This window comes from Lissotriton vulgaris, chromosome 3_1 (genome assembly GCF_964263255.1).
Source record: "Lissotriton vulgaris chromosome 3_1, aLisVul1.2, whole genome shotgun sequence".
Taxonomy (NCBI): domain Eukaryota; kingdom Metazoa; phylum Chordata; class Amphibia; order Caudata; family Salamandridae; genus Lissotriton; species Lissotriton vulgaris.
The window spans coordinates 307891814-307909943 of record NC_141689.1 but is presented as its reverse complement, the minus strand read 5'-3'; the positions used below and the strand labels follow the sequence as shown (position 1 = coordinate 307909943).

The 18130-nt window shown below is 45.3% G+C and overlaps 1 protein-coding gene across 2 annotated transcripts in view; it reads left to right on the top strand.

The window, feature by feature from the left end:
• Positions 1-18130, top strand: part of NPR3 (natriuretic peptide receptor 3) — a 222597-nt gene that overhangs the window by 81117 nt on the left and 123350 nt on the right. For both annotated transcript variants that reach the window (XM_086960503.1, XM_086960504.1), the window contains exon 3: positions 5492-5658. In XM_086960503.1, the coding sequence (XP_086816629.1) occupies positions 5492-5658 (167 nt within the window). The remainder of the gene's footprint in view (positions 1-5491; positions 5659-18130) is intronic.

Genomic DNA, 18130 nt, shown 5'->3' with positions numbered 1-18130 from the left:
AGTTTGGCAGGATACAGCAAGGCGTAGTCCACTTGTAGATCCCGAAGTTTCTTTTTCACCCCCAGGAACTTACGACGCTGGTCCTGTACCATCGGCGTGAAGTCGGGGTACATGGTGAAAGACACCCCTTCGAAGGAGAGGGCCCTATTAGTGCGGGCAGCCTGCAGGGCGGCGTCGCGGTCACGATAGTTCAAAAGGCGCGCAATGATGGGGCGCTGTGCAGCCCCAGAGGCCGGCCGAGGTCCCAGTGTCCGATGCGCTCTCTCAACGATGAACTGAGATGAGAACGCTGCGGCCCCAATGGCGCCCACCAGTAGCCTCTCCACATAAGTCTCCATTTTGCCCACATTTGTGGACTCCGGCACACCTAAGATGCGGACGTTGTTGCGCCTACTCCTCGCCTCCAACTCCTCATTCTTAGCGGCAATGACGCGCAAGATATTGTCCATTCTCGCCAGTTGGGTGGTGTGGGTGGCCGCCGTGTCGTCGTGGTCCGAAATGCGCTGTTCCGCCGCAGTCAATCGCTCCTCATGCACGTCCAGCTTCTGGACGACCGCATCCATGCGCGACGATATTTTGTCCACCTTGTCCACTATCGTGGCAAACCCCTGCCTCATCTCCTGCATCATTTGGGTAAAGTCCGGTGGCGGTGGTTGCGGGACACTATCAGCGGCATTCGGGGGGGGGACCGCGAAGTCCCGGCTTCCTGGAGCAAACGCGTCCCCCGCCTAGCCCCTCCAGAGTCAAAGGACAATTTGGATTGTTTAGTGTCCGGCTTCCCCATAGTGGTGCGCTAGCGATGCAACGGGGGACCAAGGCAAATAGGAATCAGGATATAGTTCGGACAAAGGGTACGGCCAAAAAAGCCCGAATCGTGGGGGCACGAGCAGGCCAGCGCGCCCCGCCACTCCCAACGACGAGAAAATGGCCGTCTCCGCTTCCAGATCAAAGGGGCGAGCCCCCAGCAGGCAAGAAGAGGATCCGCTGCGGCTCCGTGGGCAATGGTACCCGGGCAGGCAGATGTAGGATCCAAGGGAGCAGTCCGACAGCAAGGGAAAACCAAACGGTCAGCCCGGCTAGCGAGCAGGCCCGGTGGAGAGGGGCGGAGCAAGGCCTACACCCCACGTGCAGAGCCCCGGACTGGCATGAACGATGATACCGGGCCAAGGGGCATCAGACCTCCAGAGCGCAAGTCGGGGAAACTTGGGATCCTCGTAACTTCGGCCAGCAACCTCCGAATGGCCCAGGAGTTGGACCGTGGGTGGTCAGTCGATATCCCAGTAGATCTGTGGGGTCAGATCAGGGCGCAGCGATGGTAATCAGGATCCCTAGGCGGATAATAGCTCCGGGCAGCGGGAGCCTCACGACAGTGCGGCCATTCCGCAGTGCGCCCTCTAGCGCCCCCCCAGCAGGTGCAAAAGTTGAACCTAATTTCTTTGTAAATTTTTACAAAAGGGTTACAAACAAATTAACTTCAACTTGGACACCTGCTGCTAATTGCTTCCTGGCGCCTCGTTGCCTACTTGCAACTATTCTCTGACCCTTGAAGCAGGGTCAGAGAATAGTTACAAGTAGGCAACGAGGCACCTGTCCAAGGAATTAAACCTCATCAGGAAGCACTTACAGATATAAAAAACAGGAAGAAGGGAGAGGATGGCAAATACACCCATTTTGAGTTGTCAGGAGGGGTTAAACTAAAAGAGACCTTTACAGCACAATTTTCATATGCATTTTGCTAAAAATAAAAAGCTGTATGTTCTGTAGGGGCAACTCAGGAATCTGGCCCTTCAGAGATCCGGCCTCTCTTTCTTTCTCACGTTCTCTCTCTCCCTCTCTCTTTCCCTCTCTTTCTCTCTCTATCTATCTATCTATCTATCTATCTATCTATCTATCTATCTATCTATCTATCTATCTATCTATCTCTCTCCCATAAACGACTGCATGGGTAACTTCGCTATGCAAGCGGCTTGCGAAGACGCAAAAATCCCCGCGAACACGCAAAAAAACCCACGAACACGCAAAAAACCCCGCGAACACGCAAAAAAACAAAAATCCGCAAATTCGCACAAATTCGCGAATTTTGCGGATCGCGAATTCGCAAATCCGCAAATTCGCGGATCGCGAATTCGCAAAATTCGCCCATGCTTAATTACTTATATTATCTGGATAATACTATGATTCAGCTGACTGGTTAAAAACATCTTAGGATAGACCACAAAGTGTCCTTTTATTCAGGTGGTGTACTAGGTATATTAAAAAATGACTTAAAGAGAAACTACAGGAGGCATATGTGGGTGTAATGACCAATATGGGTCTCTGTGTACGAGTAAATATCTACGCCTCTGCATATGAGTAAATATTCATGCCAATATGTTTCTGCCTTCGGTTGGCCTATTCTCCTGTGGCATTCATCAGGGCTATCTCTATGAGCCAGGCTTTTATTTTTATTTATTTATTTATTTATGCGTTTTTACATAGCGCGGACTTTACCCGGAGGCGTCAGAGCGCTTCACAATAGGAACAGAAGTGATACATGAGGAGAACATTACACGTGAACAGATTACAAAAGCACACGTTAAGTTACATGAGGTAGAACTGACAATTGTGAGCAAACAAAATACATGAGGTAGCAAAAAGTGCACAGGAGGAAAAAGTGACAAGTGTGCAGGTTACAAGCTTGCACTGGAGAGCATAGGTCCTGTCAAGTAGCGCTGTGCACTAGTGCGATTGCTTTACCTCATTTCTGGCTGCTGCCCGTCAAGGGGTGGTGTGACTCGAGTGACCCGTAAGTGGTGGGTACCGGTCAGGCTGAGTGATGGCAGTGGTTAGAGCGGACAGCACCAGCGGGCCCATAGGGTGTTATTTACTGCAACCAGGGAAAGCCATGTTGCACTTTAGTCATCCTGCCAACCCAGCACCCTGATTTCACTGGCCGGATTGGTGTTTTTAATAAACACCATATTATATCTGGTACATGTGGGTCAGCCTGGGCAGGGGGTAATTCTTCCGGTCGGGCTGCCTTGCACTAATGAAAAGTCCAGTGCTGCTTGCTAGCCGAACACACTGTCCCAAGTGAGAAGGGGAGAACTGTGACTGATCGGCTGCACCATGTGACACTCTTGCAGTGCCTGCTGCTGAAGCCCATGGCTATCCTGCCCAGCCCGGCAGCATCACAGTGCTTTTAAGATGATCCACAATGTCAGTGCTTTAGTTCCTCTGTAAGTTTCACATTTTCCTTGTCCTTGCATTTTCCAAGATTGTTAGCTAATTCCAGGATGTGTTTCCATATTTTATGCTTGCATAGTGAGTGCATACTTTGGACTATTCGACTCCAGGAGTTTATAACGAGCCACAATCGAGAGCTCTAGCGTGGAAGATGAGTGCAGTGCGAATTCCTTATAGGGCTTGTTAGTTGGTGCAAAAGGTGCTCACAATGCATGGTCATCATATCCTTTGCATATTTGCAGAGTGCGCAGACAAATGGGCATGTATTCCAGTTTCAACGGTGATTCTGTGTGATGGAGGACACCATTGTCAAAATATTGACATGGTAAAAGTAAAAGGAACTGCAGTGCTTATAGATGAGTGGGTCTGTTGTAAGTGGGGGGCAGTGGAGTCAAGGAAGTGAGAGGAAGTGTATTCAAGAAAGTGAAAAGAGGGTGTGAAGAGGGAAGTGGTGATGTGTAAGATATGCAGATGGACGAGATGTGGACAGAAAAAGGTTGCAAAGGAGGCACATGACTAACAAAGATCGTACTTAACAGGAGTGATTGAGACACCCGGAAGACCACCACCATTTCTACAGGCCTCAGCAATGTTTAATTCGGAGTCTTGCTGTTTCATAATTGATAAGTTTTCAGTATTATTTAAAACAAAAACATTGTTGTTACTCATTTATTTTAAACTGCTAACAACCATTGACAAAACCAATAGTCTGGGCTGGTTTTAGATATGTCGGATGGCAATAACAGAAATCTCAGAGAGCAATCAAAATACTGGTCGGGTGGCACACTATGGATATCACAGAAATGTACTTTTCGTCTTTAAGCGCTACACTTAATTACATGGCCATGCCCCTTTTAGAGACCTCCACATTTTTTCATCCTATTCAAGCCCTTGGCCGCGGCGCAAATTTTGCCCCGGTGCGGGTGGGGTCTGAGCGCGGGGCCGCCATACTCGTGACCGAACCACGCCATCATGAGTCACGGGTGGCTTGTGCTCATGACGGCGTGGATCCGTCACAGCCCTGCCTGCTCATTAATGTGTCCACACAGGTGGGGAATTAATGCCGCATGGGCAGAGTGGCAGCCACATGACGGAACCACGCTGTCATGAGCACACGCCGCCCGTGGCTCATGGCGGCGTTGTTCCGTCATAAGCATGGAAGGGGTTAAACCCCTGACGTCAAGATCCCAGGTGGTGTAGTTGTATTGTCCCACTAATCAGGACATTCATGTCTCTTGACACCACAGAAGGGACTGCACAGCAGCCTAGATCATTGTCATTTTGGCCCACACACACTCCTATCAATACCAATTATTTTCCTGGAAGCCTTTTCTTTAGGAAGTTTCTATTGGTATTTGATATAGACTCAGCACAGACCCTCCTCCCAGGCAAGATAAAGCGTTAGCATGTTCTGTAGAAGGCCAGTGTTACATTGGTGTAAGAAGACCATAGAATGTCCTCAAAAGCGTGTGGGTTTGAAAGGCTAATCTGGCTGAGGTAAGTCTGTCTGGCATGTGACCACATAATCAGTCCCACCATAATGTCATATACAGGTGTGAGTGGGGAGCAAGTGCTCAGCAGAGGCATAACACAAAATGACGGGGCCCCTTCCGGGTGCTACGTGGGGTGACCGGGTCTCCTATATCTTATAGATATTTATTGGCCCTTGGCTCAATAGGGGCCCACCCTAAAGGGTTGGGGCCCCCTGGCCTGTTGCTGGCCCCCTGCGTGGAAGGGGCTGCAGGGGCCTACGTTGCGCCCCTGAAGTATAGCCACCGTTGGTGCAGCAGGTGCAGTGGCACCTGGCCCAGATCCCTGAGGGGCCTAATTCACCCTGATAATTGTTGCATTTTATTACCCAACAGCAGTGAAAGGGTCAATTTTCCTTGCTTTCCCCAGAGCCCATGGCATCTTTGCTACACAACGTGTGGGGGCCATTGGCAGGTACATTTCTCAGGACCACCAGGGCAAATAGGCTGGGAGGCGCTCGGCGTCTTTTCCTGTCTGTCGAATGCATCTAGTTTCGTTTCACTTTACACAATAAATGTTGAAGCATTTCACACGTAAACGCTCATATGATTCATTTAAGTCTTTTATAATGAAATCTTTCTTTCTTGTTTAATAATTAGCAATGCCCCACAATGAATGATGCGCCGGCCACTGCAACAGTGAAGAAACCCATGTATGCAAAGCATCGGACAAAGAATAATGTCATAGCAAGAGTTGAAAAAACTTGAAATTGTAAATATTTGTATTTCTCTCGTAGGAAACGGCTCCTGGAAAAGAGGAGACAAGTACGACTTTGAAGCAAAGCAGGCCTACGCATCCCTCCAAACAGTCACCCTACTGAGGACAGTGAAACCCGAGTTTGAAAAGTTTTCCATTGAGGTGAAAAATGCTGTCGAGAAACTAGGACTCAATGAGGATGATTACGTAAGTGTTTGATCGCCTTTCCAATAAATACATGTTCTGTCAACAAGCTCCTAATTAAATCAAAGGTGGCAAAATGCCTCTATGAACATTTTTCAAAAGTTCATGTGTTCAGTTCTCATCTGCATCATCGAATTACGGAGAGCCTTCCATACTTGTAAATCAGATGCCTTTAAAAAAAAAGATGTATTCTTCAAATCACATAGAAATTGCTACAAGCATGTGCGAAAGATGAAATGTGTAAAGTAAAATCAACTCCTTTGAATAATTAGAAAGAGATTGTGGTTCGAAACAAAAGAGAGGCAATTCTGTACCTGGAAACCCACATTTCAGGTTTACCCCGATGGTGTGTTTATCATTACCTGCCCATTACTGCTACTCCTCCCAGTACTTAAAAATAATGTGGAAACTTTGATTCAGAACTTCCTTCCGTGTCCTTTGTTTCTTCCAACCGTACTGGCTGCCGGGAGAGGGACTACAATCCTAGAATCCACTCTAGTTATCCTGACTCCCTTGGGGGACAGGCGCTTTGGGTCAGTGCCTTTTCCAGGTTCACCTCCATCTGTCTGCTCGATGCCTGTCAGAGCCTTCACCATCATAAAGGTTTATTCAGAACAAATTTGCTGCTCCATAAAAGCACAAAATATTACAATATATGGTTACAATATGATTAAAACATCGATCTCTTAAAACCAACATTTCCACGTTGCAAAGGCAGTTAATATAAAACATAAATCATCAAAACGATTACATTAAGTGGCAGAGACTTGGGAATATTCTGCACAGCACTATAGAATGGATCCACACTCACGTAGCAGCTCAGATACTTTGCCTAGGTCACGGCATCCCTTGCAGCATGGGGCCAAGAGGTACCAGTCAAAAGAACTATGTCATCTTCCTTGGATTATGTGAGTCTTCTAAGATTAAGGCGGCAGCGCCGCTGCCCCCGTTGACATTCAACATAAAGTTTGTCATACCAAGATTCTCCACAGCTGTCTGCCTATCAGAAGACGGCCATATTAGAGCTTCCTTCGATTTGCAATTTGAAATCAATAGAAATTATTTACATTCTGGTTTAGTGTAAAGATGGCATCTTCAGTGTTGAAGAAGGCCTTTGCTTTATTTGTGGGCCTTTCACAACCAAGAGGTTTAGCTTTCCACCCTTATCTCAAAAATTGCACCATCCAGTGTCTGTAAACTAGCAATTGTAAAACCTGTACAAAAAATCCTCTAGTAGACCTCACCACTCTGTTCAACCTCAAGCCAATCTTTCTTCTCCTGGTCTTAACAAAAATGTGGAGATAAATCGTAAACCACCAATTTATCACTTTCCTAGAAAATTCCAATTCACTCCACATTCAGCAATTGGGCTTCAAATACTATCGCCCACTCCATCCTTCTTCAGCGGATCTAGGATCCAGGAATCTCCCACAAAGCTCTAACCTGGATTAAATCATTCCTGACCAATAGGAGACAATTAGTTGGCTTAGGACAATTCACATCAGCAGAAAGACCAGTCACTATGGGAATACTAGGGCTCATCCCTTAGTCCTACCCGCTTTAACATTTCTATGACCCCCCCTCATCTCCTTGTTCGACCTGGTGGGAATGCATTATATATATTGAATTTTTTATAAAAAAATTCTGCTACTTCCATGCAGCGTTGAGGGGCTGATTCTACTGACCTCTCTGGATGGGAGAGGTGTGACAGTTTTTTTTTGCTATTCTGGCAATTTCCCTAGGAGCATTGGCTGCCATGTTGATTTACTCCTCATACTATTGTGCCTGAGCTCTCTTAGTTTCTGTCTGATAAGTTTTGATCGCCTCTCTATATTTCAGTTTTTTTCTAGGCAGTAGTCTTTTCTCCATGCCCTCTCTAGTTTTTTACATTTTTGTTGAACTTCTCGTATTTTAGGGGTTTACCATGGAAATCGTGTTTCTATGGGTTTCTTTGAACTTCACTTATTTGGAATAATGGAGTCCAGAGATGGTACAATCCATTCGTTAAAGTTATCGGAGGCTATACTCAGAACGGGGTCACCTGGGGGGGTTGGCATTCAACAGTGGAGTAGCCCAGATTTCAGGGGCTAGTTCTGCTCAAGATCGGTCCCAGCTCTTCATTGCCTGATTGTTGGGTATAATCATTGATGACTCCCAGACGATCGGGATTATAACATGATCTGACCAAGGGACTGGGGATGGACTGTCTACAGAAAGCTTTTCTTCATTCAAAAATACTGGGTCTAGTATGTGGCCTTTGTCATGCATCGGACTAGTGACTTTTTGGGTAAGTTTTAAAGCCAGTAGATTTTGTATAAGGCTAAGGACCTCAGCTTTACTGGGATCATATAAATGCAGATTGAGGTCCCCCAAAATAGTGAAGTTGGCGGCAGAATTTGCCCTTGATGCCGCCCTGTCTGTAAGGGATTCGACAAACGTCCCACATGGGCCCAGGGGTCAGTATATTAAAATTCCTGATATTGAGCATGTGGGGGAAAAGGTGAGTGCGAATCCCATACTTTCACATTCCTGGATGATATCTGGTTCAATACATCCCTTTACGTGATCTTTAAGGATGATGGCAATCCCCCCGCCCTTCCGAGATACCCTGCCCCTCCTAAGTATATGATATCCTGGGGGCAGCGCTTGTACCACGTCTGGTTCTGCATCTTTGTGCAGCCATGTCTCAGTCAAGAACAGCGCCTCCGGCTTCTCTTTACTGAGTAGGATGGTGATTTCCGTAATGTGTTTTGGCAGGGACCTGCAGTTAAGGAGGAGTAGATTTAGCTCTGTTATATTCTCTTTCCGGGCAGGTCGCTGCACGGAGTTACTTAATTTAAAGGGGCAGTTAGGGCAGGCTCTGCTGTCAGAGGTAAGGCTATTACCGTGCTTACACTTCTCATTGTCAAGTGTTCGTAGTGCTAGTAGCTGGTGCGCTAAGTATCTTAAGAGCTTTATGCTAGAGCCAGGGGTCCTGGCCACTGGTACTGAATGTGCTGTCTAAATTGCTTCATTTAATTTAATGTCTACTTTATAACATTAAAATGATTGTACTAATTTATATCTGTTACTCGTACAGCACCAACATTCTCGTCTTTCGTGAACAAAAATAACACAATCAGAAGCAAGGAGAAACTGTTAAAAAATCAAATTTAGACAATTCAGAAAAATGTTGAATAAAGCAGATGAAAACAATAAATACAAAACAGAACTGAAAAATTACTGCCACACCAAATGTTAAAAAATGAATGTAAATGTTCACAAACACGTAGATTGTTATTACTGTAAAAATCACCAAAGACTGTATTTATGAAGCTCAAACCTAGCCGAAGGTAAACAGAAGTAGTTGGAGCCAGAAAGGATCTGGGGTGGTGGGGCAGGGGCACTGGGGTAGGAGGTATAATCCTATTATCATTTTATTTTTCCTTTCTTTTCTGCTGCACAACAGCAGTGGGGCGACATTCCTCCACCTTAGCGGAGCAGCCGCCACTGAACAGAGGTAACATACATGTCTTCATAATATTTAAAGAAAATCCACAGCTTTATATACAAAAGTAATAATGGTATCATGTTATCATAACTTCATAATCTTAGTGTTCAGTTACAGATATCTTGATGGAACACTCCACCCCCGTAACCTCCGCCACCCCCCCCCCACTTCAACCCAATATTCTAAATGCGGATCCGGTAGGTGGCCAGCTACATACAAAATGTTTTTAATCTGCAATCACCCAACACCATTCTTATTTAAGCTGGGTCGGCTAGCTCAGTGGACTAATGCAGCCATTGTCGGAGCCTATGTTTGACCTCATGGGCACAGGCTCAAATCCCGGTGGGTCCACTCAGCCTGTTATCCTTTCTGAAGTCAATGAATTATGTACAATTGAGGTGGGAAACAATAAACATCTGTTATTCAGGGCCAAGGTGCCCCAATTGGGGGTGAACGTGTGCTTTACAAATACATGTGTTATGTAACTTAAAATAGGTAGGTGACATCTGTTTGTAGATATCCCAAATAGTTTAAAAGTGCATTGTAGTCCATCTAATATTAATCACAGTGCAATGATGTCTTTTTTACAAGAGACAGATATGGGCAAAATCAACAATAATAACATGGCGAATAGTTAAAAAAAAAAGCAAATAAAAGAGACGTCTGTACAAAAGTGTCAACAATCACACGACACATGGAAAAAACAACCAAAAAAAGCAAAAGATTTTGCTCTTAAGCTTCAAGCTCCACCGTCAGCAATGCACTTCACCACTTAGTAAACGTCTTCCTGAATAAAATAAGCAGTCAAGAAACTGCCAAAAATAGTCCATAAATATAAAAAGATCTTCCAAGCTAAATAAAAGTCCATCTTGGCGTACATTTCAGTATATTCTCTAGTGACCCTGTGACAGTATGTGTGCAATAGGCAGTCAACACGTTATATAACCTGCAACGGGTCAGCTCAGCAGTTCTCAAAATATTATTTGAATTTTTCGATGAAGCCGCCTTAAACCTAGATACCAAATCGTTTTGAGTGCTGGGGTGTGAGGCAGTGTGCGCCACCATCCCTCTAATTGAGAGGGCTCCCTTGAGCTGCTGAGCTGATGAGCTTGTGTTGATGCACCTGTGCCGAGTGATGGTAAAGAGTACTGAGAAGACTTTGGGCAGCATTTCCAGCTCCCCCAAAATGACTTGTTGCTCTCTAATGACAAAGGAAGGAATCTAGAAACACGTATCTTGAGTTACATAGCACAAGCTGCACCAACAGGGGTGAAAAATTAAAGACTACTACCGAAGTGCACTGCATTTACCATGATGCATTGGGGCAATCTGAGTGCTGGGTTGTGAGGCAGTCTGCTCCCACCCTCGATCGGTATGATATTTGTTTTACATGAGGTTAAAATAGGGATGCTATATGCAATAAAATCCACCATGCATTACTGCTCAACATTCTAAAATCCAGAATAGGAAATGCAGTGATCCCTTTAGGTTGAGTGGAGGTTTTGAGAAATGTGTCAGGGATACCTACAGTGAGTGTGTGTGTGTGTGTGTGAGAACACGGTACTATCAGGTGCTTTGTCGTATTAGGGCCTGGAATGACTGTTTACATCGAGACCTCTTTGACCTGTGGGTCTGATCTTACAGTAGCCTCCACCCTCTCTGTCTCCGGGGTTCTCCCTGTAACAAGCAGATGCAGCAGTGTGACTGGGGAACCATAGAGACATCCTGAACCCCTTGCACGCATCTCCTCACTCATGCGCTCCTGTAAATGTTAGTAATCCGAAGAGTCATCTGTGTGCATGCTACATATGAAGAAATTCACAGGAATCTGCATTGCAGTGGGGGCTTTTGTACCCTTGGAAGGTAATGCTGGTTATTGCTAAGGTTCGCCACCAGGGGGTATCCCGGAGATGTCACAGGTTTCAGGGGGTGTAGGCCATCCCGTTCATTGTTGGCCAGTTCTGTGTACCATCAGGTAACCTTGCAAGGTTGTCAGACAAGACTCACTTGAGCTTAGTAGTGCATGCCACACAATGACGATGTCCTGCACTGGAACATCAGCAAAGGTACTCTCCAAAGAAGGTTTGTAATTAATATGGCTTAACTGTTTTAGACGGCTGGAAAGCCAGAAACCGGTCCTCGGAAGCTTGTTTCCGGTCCAGGGAAGACATGGCTTGGTAGTTTGGGCTGGACTGTTCCCATGAGGCACAGGGTCAGACTGATTTGCATATGTCCATGTCTGAACTGGGGTGGCAGAGTGGGCTAAAGAACGGTGATGGATTAAACCCAGATCCTTTGACTGGGTGAGAGTGTTTGATTGATTCAGATGCTCCGTCCATCACCACCCCCTTTTGTACCGCTACATGGAGAAAATGGCAGAGTACGCATGTCTGGTTTGGTCGGCCCCAGGTCGCCACCAAACAGTCAGGGCACGCAACATTGGGCTAGCCACTTCTCTCCTGCTCTGTTGCAGGACCGCCAACCCGCCTGCCCCCAACCAAACCCTTCTGCTTCCTCGCAGTGCGAGAAGCTGTAACACAAAATGGTATTTAGACCATTTTGTGTTACTGCTTCTCGCACTGCGAGAACGCAGTGGGGCGACGTTCCTCCGATCACATTGTGGAGTCGCACCTGGTGCAGCAATCCGGGGCCACCCGTCAGTAATGCTGCCTACCACTGCCATGAGGCAGGCGGGAAGGCGTGGCAAACAATAACCCCACTTCCACGAGGCAGACGGGAAGGCATAGCAAACAATACAACTATTTCCCCAATTGCAAGCTGCTCTAAGAGGCAGACGGGGTTGCTGGATTAGCCTGCCTAGGAACTGTTTGGTATAGTTTCTGGTATGTCTGATTGGCCTTGTTTTTCATACACTTCCTTTGCGGGATTAACATTACCAGCGAGGGTGCCTTTAAAGCCAAGACGCTTTTGTTTGGATTCCATGAAAAGGGTTAATGGACTAGCCTGGGTTTCGCCTGAGCAGTGTGTGTCCTCCCGGCAGAAACCCCCCACCTGATGGTGCGATTGTTCCGGGGCGCTGGGCTGTGAGGGCGGCTGTTTCTCTCGGTCTGTAACTTTCCTGGACATAAAGGCCTTGCTGTTTGTGGGACAGCTCTCCTTGGAAATCTATCAGCTGCCTGCGGCTCCGATACAGGGACCTGCCAGTCCGCTCCAATGGGCTATTGAGACAGTGGCCAAGAAAGGTTAATGGCCCCCGCCAGCGCCGCTGGTTCTGCAACCCGGAAAATGCAAATCTGGTTCTAAATAGTTTGTAATGATTTCGGCCGCTGTGTTTGTTGAACTCGTGCGGTATGTAAATGAATTCACCAAGTCTACCACCGCAGCAAGACTTCTTCCTAGAGAAAGCGTGCAAGATAGAAACAAGGAGACCTTCTCTGTCATTCAGTCTCGTTATGTGAACAACATGAGTGAATATATCAGGCTGCAGCCAAGTTTTGTTCTCTTTAAAACTTGGGAGCGCACCCTGTCAGGTCCACTGCTGCACTTATTATTGGAAACTTTACAAAAGCAGCACAACGGCAACCAAAGTTACCATTTTAAAACTGCAATACATTGAATCAATGTGTGTTATATGAGCAGGCTTTTCACACCTGTGTCATAACTGGGTAGCGTGGCATGACAAGGCAGGTTAGGTGATGGCCGGATGAAGGAAGTATGTTGTTGGGTAGTAGCCGTACCGAATTGGTCACCATGTGGATACATTTCTGTTAGTACTTCTGGATATAGTAATTCATTAGGTGTGCCGGCGTAAATAACATAAGGGCAGATCGGATAACAGTGCGTGAGACCAAGTTATTTTATTGTAACAGTGGTATAAAATACACCTTTCTTGGGACCTCATAAAATCTAAAAAAAAAACATTATAAAATGCATTGTGCCCTTCAGAGACAAATTGCAACAGCCGCAGGGCTCCGATGGTTGCCCCCAATTCCTCTCCCAGAGATACGCCAAGAGACCAAGTCATAAAGATAAAGTTTGCCAAATGCAAGAATGAGTGGGAAAGCACATATTCATCAATCGTGCAACAGATGGATATCTAAGTCCCTGCTTAGCACAAAAGAAGACCACACAAACATAACAGGGTCAAGGAGAAGACAGAACAACGAAACACCACAAACACACCCATTACAATACATTACCCATAACCATTCCCACATATCTCTCGACAAATATTAGCATTGCCGTACAAACAAGACAACAATTATCAGCCTAAAAATAAACTACACAAAAAGAACACCTGAAGGACAGATTACTGAACAATGTCATGCATTCACCCCAGTACAGAGATCTGGGCATAAATCCGTTGCCTGTTTGCTCCGCATGCTATTCCAGTTTAGACCCAGCCATATGCAAATCAGTCCTGACCCTGTTCCCCAGGGGAAAAGTCCAGCCCAAACTGCCAGGCCAGGTCCTCCCTGGATTGGAAACAAGCATCCTAGCACCGTTTTGGGGCATCACCCCTCCTCATCCAGCCTAGCTTGAATCCAGTGGCATGGAAAAGTTTCAGCGCTCTGTCTATCATCTCCTTGTGTTTGTTTTGAAAACAAACCACAGCAGAGGTAGAAATAGAATTGGGAAAACCCAATAAACACCACCAAAAACAAGAAGATAAAGATATTCAAATACAGTATCAAAAACAAGCATTGGCCACGCCAATACACGTGGAGTTGGCTGCTGACTTTTTGGCTTTGCCAGTGCTTACTTGGTGCGTGAATCGTTTTTGTATGAAGGCACGCATTGTATGAAAGTAGGCATTGTCTAAAAGCCAAAATGCATATAGATACATATTTTATGTCAAAGTAGACATTGCACCAGTAGAACATGGTGCAAGCGCAGAATGTCGTCACTCACAGTCAGGTGACCTAATGGCTTAAGATGGTTGATCCTGTGCCCTATGCTGCATGCTGTGGTGGGCAGAAGCAAACGTGTTCGTGACATTACTACAGACCACTGGATGAATAGGGCTTTCTGAAAGTCCCTGTTAGTAAATATGTGTATTAAAGACATTTTTAATAAAAACCAAAGGTATTGGCTAACACTAAAACTAATGATGCCCACATTACTTCACCAAAGTGTTCGTGCCAAAAACAGCTTTTCTGCACTTTCACATACAACTCGTGCCGGCATGCGCACATGCCAAAAAGGCCAGCAAACACATAGCAGCTGCAAGGTCCATCCCCTCTTTTTAACTGTATTGAAGGATATGATTACAGGACACTCGATGTGGTACCAAGAAAATTCAAATGAATAAGCAGGGAAGAAACCACCCGTAATGCCTACAAAACAACAGAATACTGTATACTAGTCCTGAGAGGAGATTCATACTAATGCAGACACATGCAGAAGCTGAATAGCAAAGAGTAAACCACAGCACAATTAGACAGTCTACAAACAACACTGCAAATCCCTATATGGTTACAATCACAATACCTGCCGTAACCATATCAGCTATGCTGAGACCACGGGTACTTCTTCTAGACATTGTAAGAAGATGACCTGATACTGTACAATCTGTGCAAACACGTGCCATGACAACGGTAACAGCCTTGCAACATGTGAAACAAAAATATTCTCAATAATCAGTATTGAATATAGTCCATTGCCTTAAACAGAATCTAGTTACAAAAGCAAATCAAGTTCGTTTTAGCACATAGTTAGCTCCCCGGCAAATTTTTTATTTGTCTAATTTCATCTCAAACAGTTTGACCTGAGAAAATAGTAAAGGAGAATTTTGAAAATAAATTGAAGATGCATAAGAAATGAGTCACATATTTTTTTAAAAAAACAATTTGCAACAAAAACGTAAGAATAAATGAAGCAACAAAACGGTTCATACAAAAAGATAAGATAAGGTCGAAATGGTAACTCGCTACTACAAATTCTAGAAAACAGTTCTAGACCTGATGCATACAGTCTCTTAATTAGATGACTTGCAATTTGTTATTTCTGAGCCAAGCGAAAGACATGTTAAGATGATGAACACTTTTTCAGCACAGGCCATCTGCACTGATGTATTTCTTTCAGTGGACCAAGGTCCAAGTAATGCCATTAGCTGGAGAAACCCTTCGTAGACCCAGAAGCTCCCAACAGGTACTGACACATTACAACTGCCTGCCATAGGTATGGTTCTAAACACATAGAAGCAACATTATCTTCGCTGGGTAAAAATAATAGAGGTCAGCCGCAACGGTGGGGCTTCTGAACTTTCATGAAGACATGCACTCTCAAGATCCCTATGATCTGCTACCCATGACAGGTATGCGGGAAGCTGTTCTGCTGTCACCACTGATCCCACCAGTTGTAATTCTGGCATTGCTCCAAGAATGAACCTTTTCTCTGAGATGTCGGGATAAGATGGGCTTGAGTGTCCTCATAGCACTCGTCTGAACCAGCTTAGGGCTCGGCTGCAGTACTGATAGTGGAGGTGGATTTTCCAAGAACATTTCCGAGGGATTAATGCTCTGTCCTATGATGTCCAACGTATGTATGGGGGGCTGTTTGGGTAACAGTTAACTGAGCATGCCAGATCCACCGCCCATTATGTAGAAGATGAGGTTCTATGCTTGTCTCACATAATACAAAGGTTGTAGATCTGTCTTATTAAACTAGAGAGATGGATATCTTGTTTGCTGTTAGGGTCCCTGAAGGGTAAAATATCATGAATTGTCAGAAAGCCCATTTTATGTCAGAAACTAAATTGTCCTGGTTCCTTTTAGTGGTATCTAGAGCGACCATATTCATGAAGAACAAACAGATACAGCGCTGTCCCCATCAGCTGATATTAATGCCAGCCAGGGCCGGTCTATGCTAAGATAGTGCCCTAGGCGATGGTGGGTTTGGTCTTCTCTCTCACCTGAATCACCTATTCAGATGCTAAATCAGAGGCGAGAGGCAATTCGTGAGAGGTGGAAGTGAGAAGGAAGGGAGGGAATGGAGGGAGACTAAGGAAGGGAACAAGATCATTTATGCAGTGCCTGGAAAGACCAATAGGCGCCTGAGGTCTGCAATGATAATAAAAGCAATTACTAGGTACTCTCAGTGCGCCCAGCCCGCCCATGTCTAAAACCGGCCTTGACTCAAGCACAAGGTGGTTCATCCTTAATGGAAATTTGAAATACCCTGATTGTGAATAAGGGAAAACCCTACTACTTCCTCACAATAGCTGCTGTTGAAATGAGCATCGGGGCAGTAGAACCTTGTGAGTCCGAAAGTAACACAATGAAGGTGAAATCGCCAAATCTGTCACTTGGCTATCAGAAGTCTGACAACCTTGATTGCATAATCTCTACTACCAAGATGATGCTACTGCTGTCCCCTCAAAATTAGACTATATTTTCAGAATTTCTTTGAGGGCATTTAAAAAAGAATATTCTAAGTCACTGGTAGGTTGCATAGGAAGGGGCTACTCAAACATCGCAGGTCAATTGTAATTGTAACTGTGTCTTGGTAAATGTTCTCACAATAATCAAAATAAAATACTGGCAAGACATATCAAACCCAAATAGCACCATTTACAGTCCCATTCTAAATTTATATTGATAAAATCTATAACTCTGCCGTGTTTATTCAGAAAATATGCCAGTGGTTCTCCATCAAATCCCTCGCCCACCACTGGCCACGCTATATTACTTTAGGGAAGGTGGTAGAATATATAACCTCTCTACTAAATGATTAAGCAGCCCCGTAAGTATGTATTAATTTGTTTCAGTGGTTGCAGGTGGTGAGCATCACACTCGTTTTTGGGGGCCAAGATTTATTTTTCTTAGCAGACTTTGACCCAGATCAAGAGAGAGAAAGGCATAAAAGGGATTTTAAAAAAGATAGAAGAACAGTGACAAAGAGATAGAAAGGAGTCTGCGGAAAGATGAAGAGAGACAGGGAGCGTACAGAGACATGAGATGGAAACAAGACTAGGTCGGCTTGGCTGTCATCATCCGTGACATTTGACAGCCAGCTGGGTGCTCCCAAGATTATTTTGGGCCCCTGCACTTATTTTATCCCAGTTAAGCAGTAGCTTATGTTATGTTATGCAGATTTGTAGAGCGCACTATCACTCTGTAGGCTATACTGTTGCTGAGCAGGGGAAGCTGCAGTTTCTGGGTGAGGATGCAATGTCTGAATGGGAACTTAGTCCCAAGAGATGTCTTTAGAAGTGATCCTCTTTGGCTGTGCTGATTGGTCTGCGCTATGCATGCCAAGTTCGTTGCATTGCCATTAATTCAACACACATGCCTTCTCACTAGTTCAACACACATGCCTACTCACTAATTGCATTGTTCAACTTATGGGCAACCATAGGATATTTCAGAAACAAAAGTAACACACTCTCAGAAAAGCGCAGGGCTCCCTCAGTTTGTGTTTTAGTAGCCCAATCTAACTTTGGCTTCCTGTATTTTCTGAAATCTTTGCTTGCAGCTTCTGATTATTAGGAAGTAGAGGAATGTATATTGGGGCAATATAGATAAACGTATGAGAGTGTAGGCCAATGTTGACACCCTCGCAATCGCTGATAAGACTGGAAGGAATCTGTATGGCATGCACTTGGCAACCGAGCTGCCGCTTGGACCATGACCTGCTGGACTCTGCGATCCGTCGGGTGGGAACACGCCTACAGATATGGAGAAGGAACGAGAGAGGAAGTGAGCGAGCAACGTACATTTCTTAGGCGCCTTACTGAACGCGGCTTCAAAGGCGTGGGGGGCAGATGTGGCCAAAGGCCAGAGCTGTCGACTTTGGGACAGGGGAGCCAGGCTCGAGTCCTGGCGCCCTCGCAACATCCCATGATTCTGTGCAACTTGCTTAACCTCCCCCGCCTAAAAAATGAATGTGACCTTAGTTAATGCAACTGGGGGCTAACGAAAAGCGCTCCAATGAAGACCACGCCATATAAAACTACAAAAAAAAAAAAACGAACCAGTGGAATGGCGAAGCATATAAGAACAGTGCGGCAGCTTGTAGCCATGT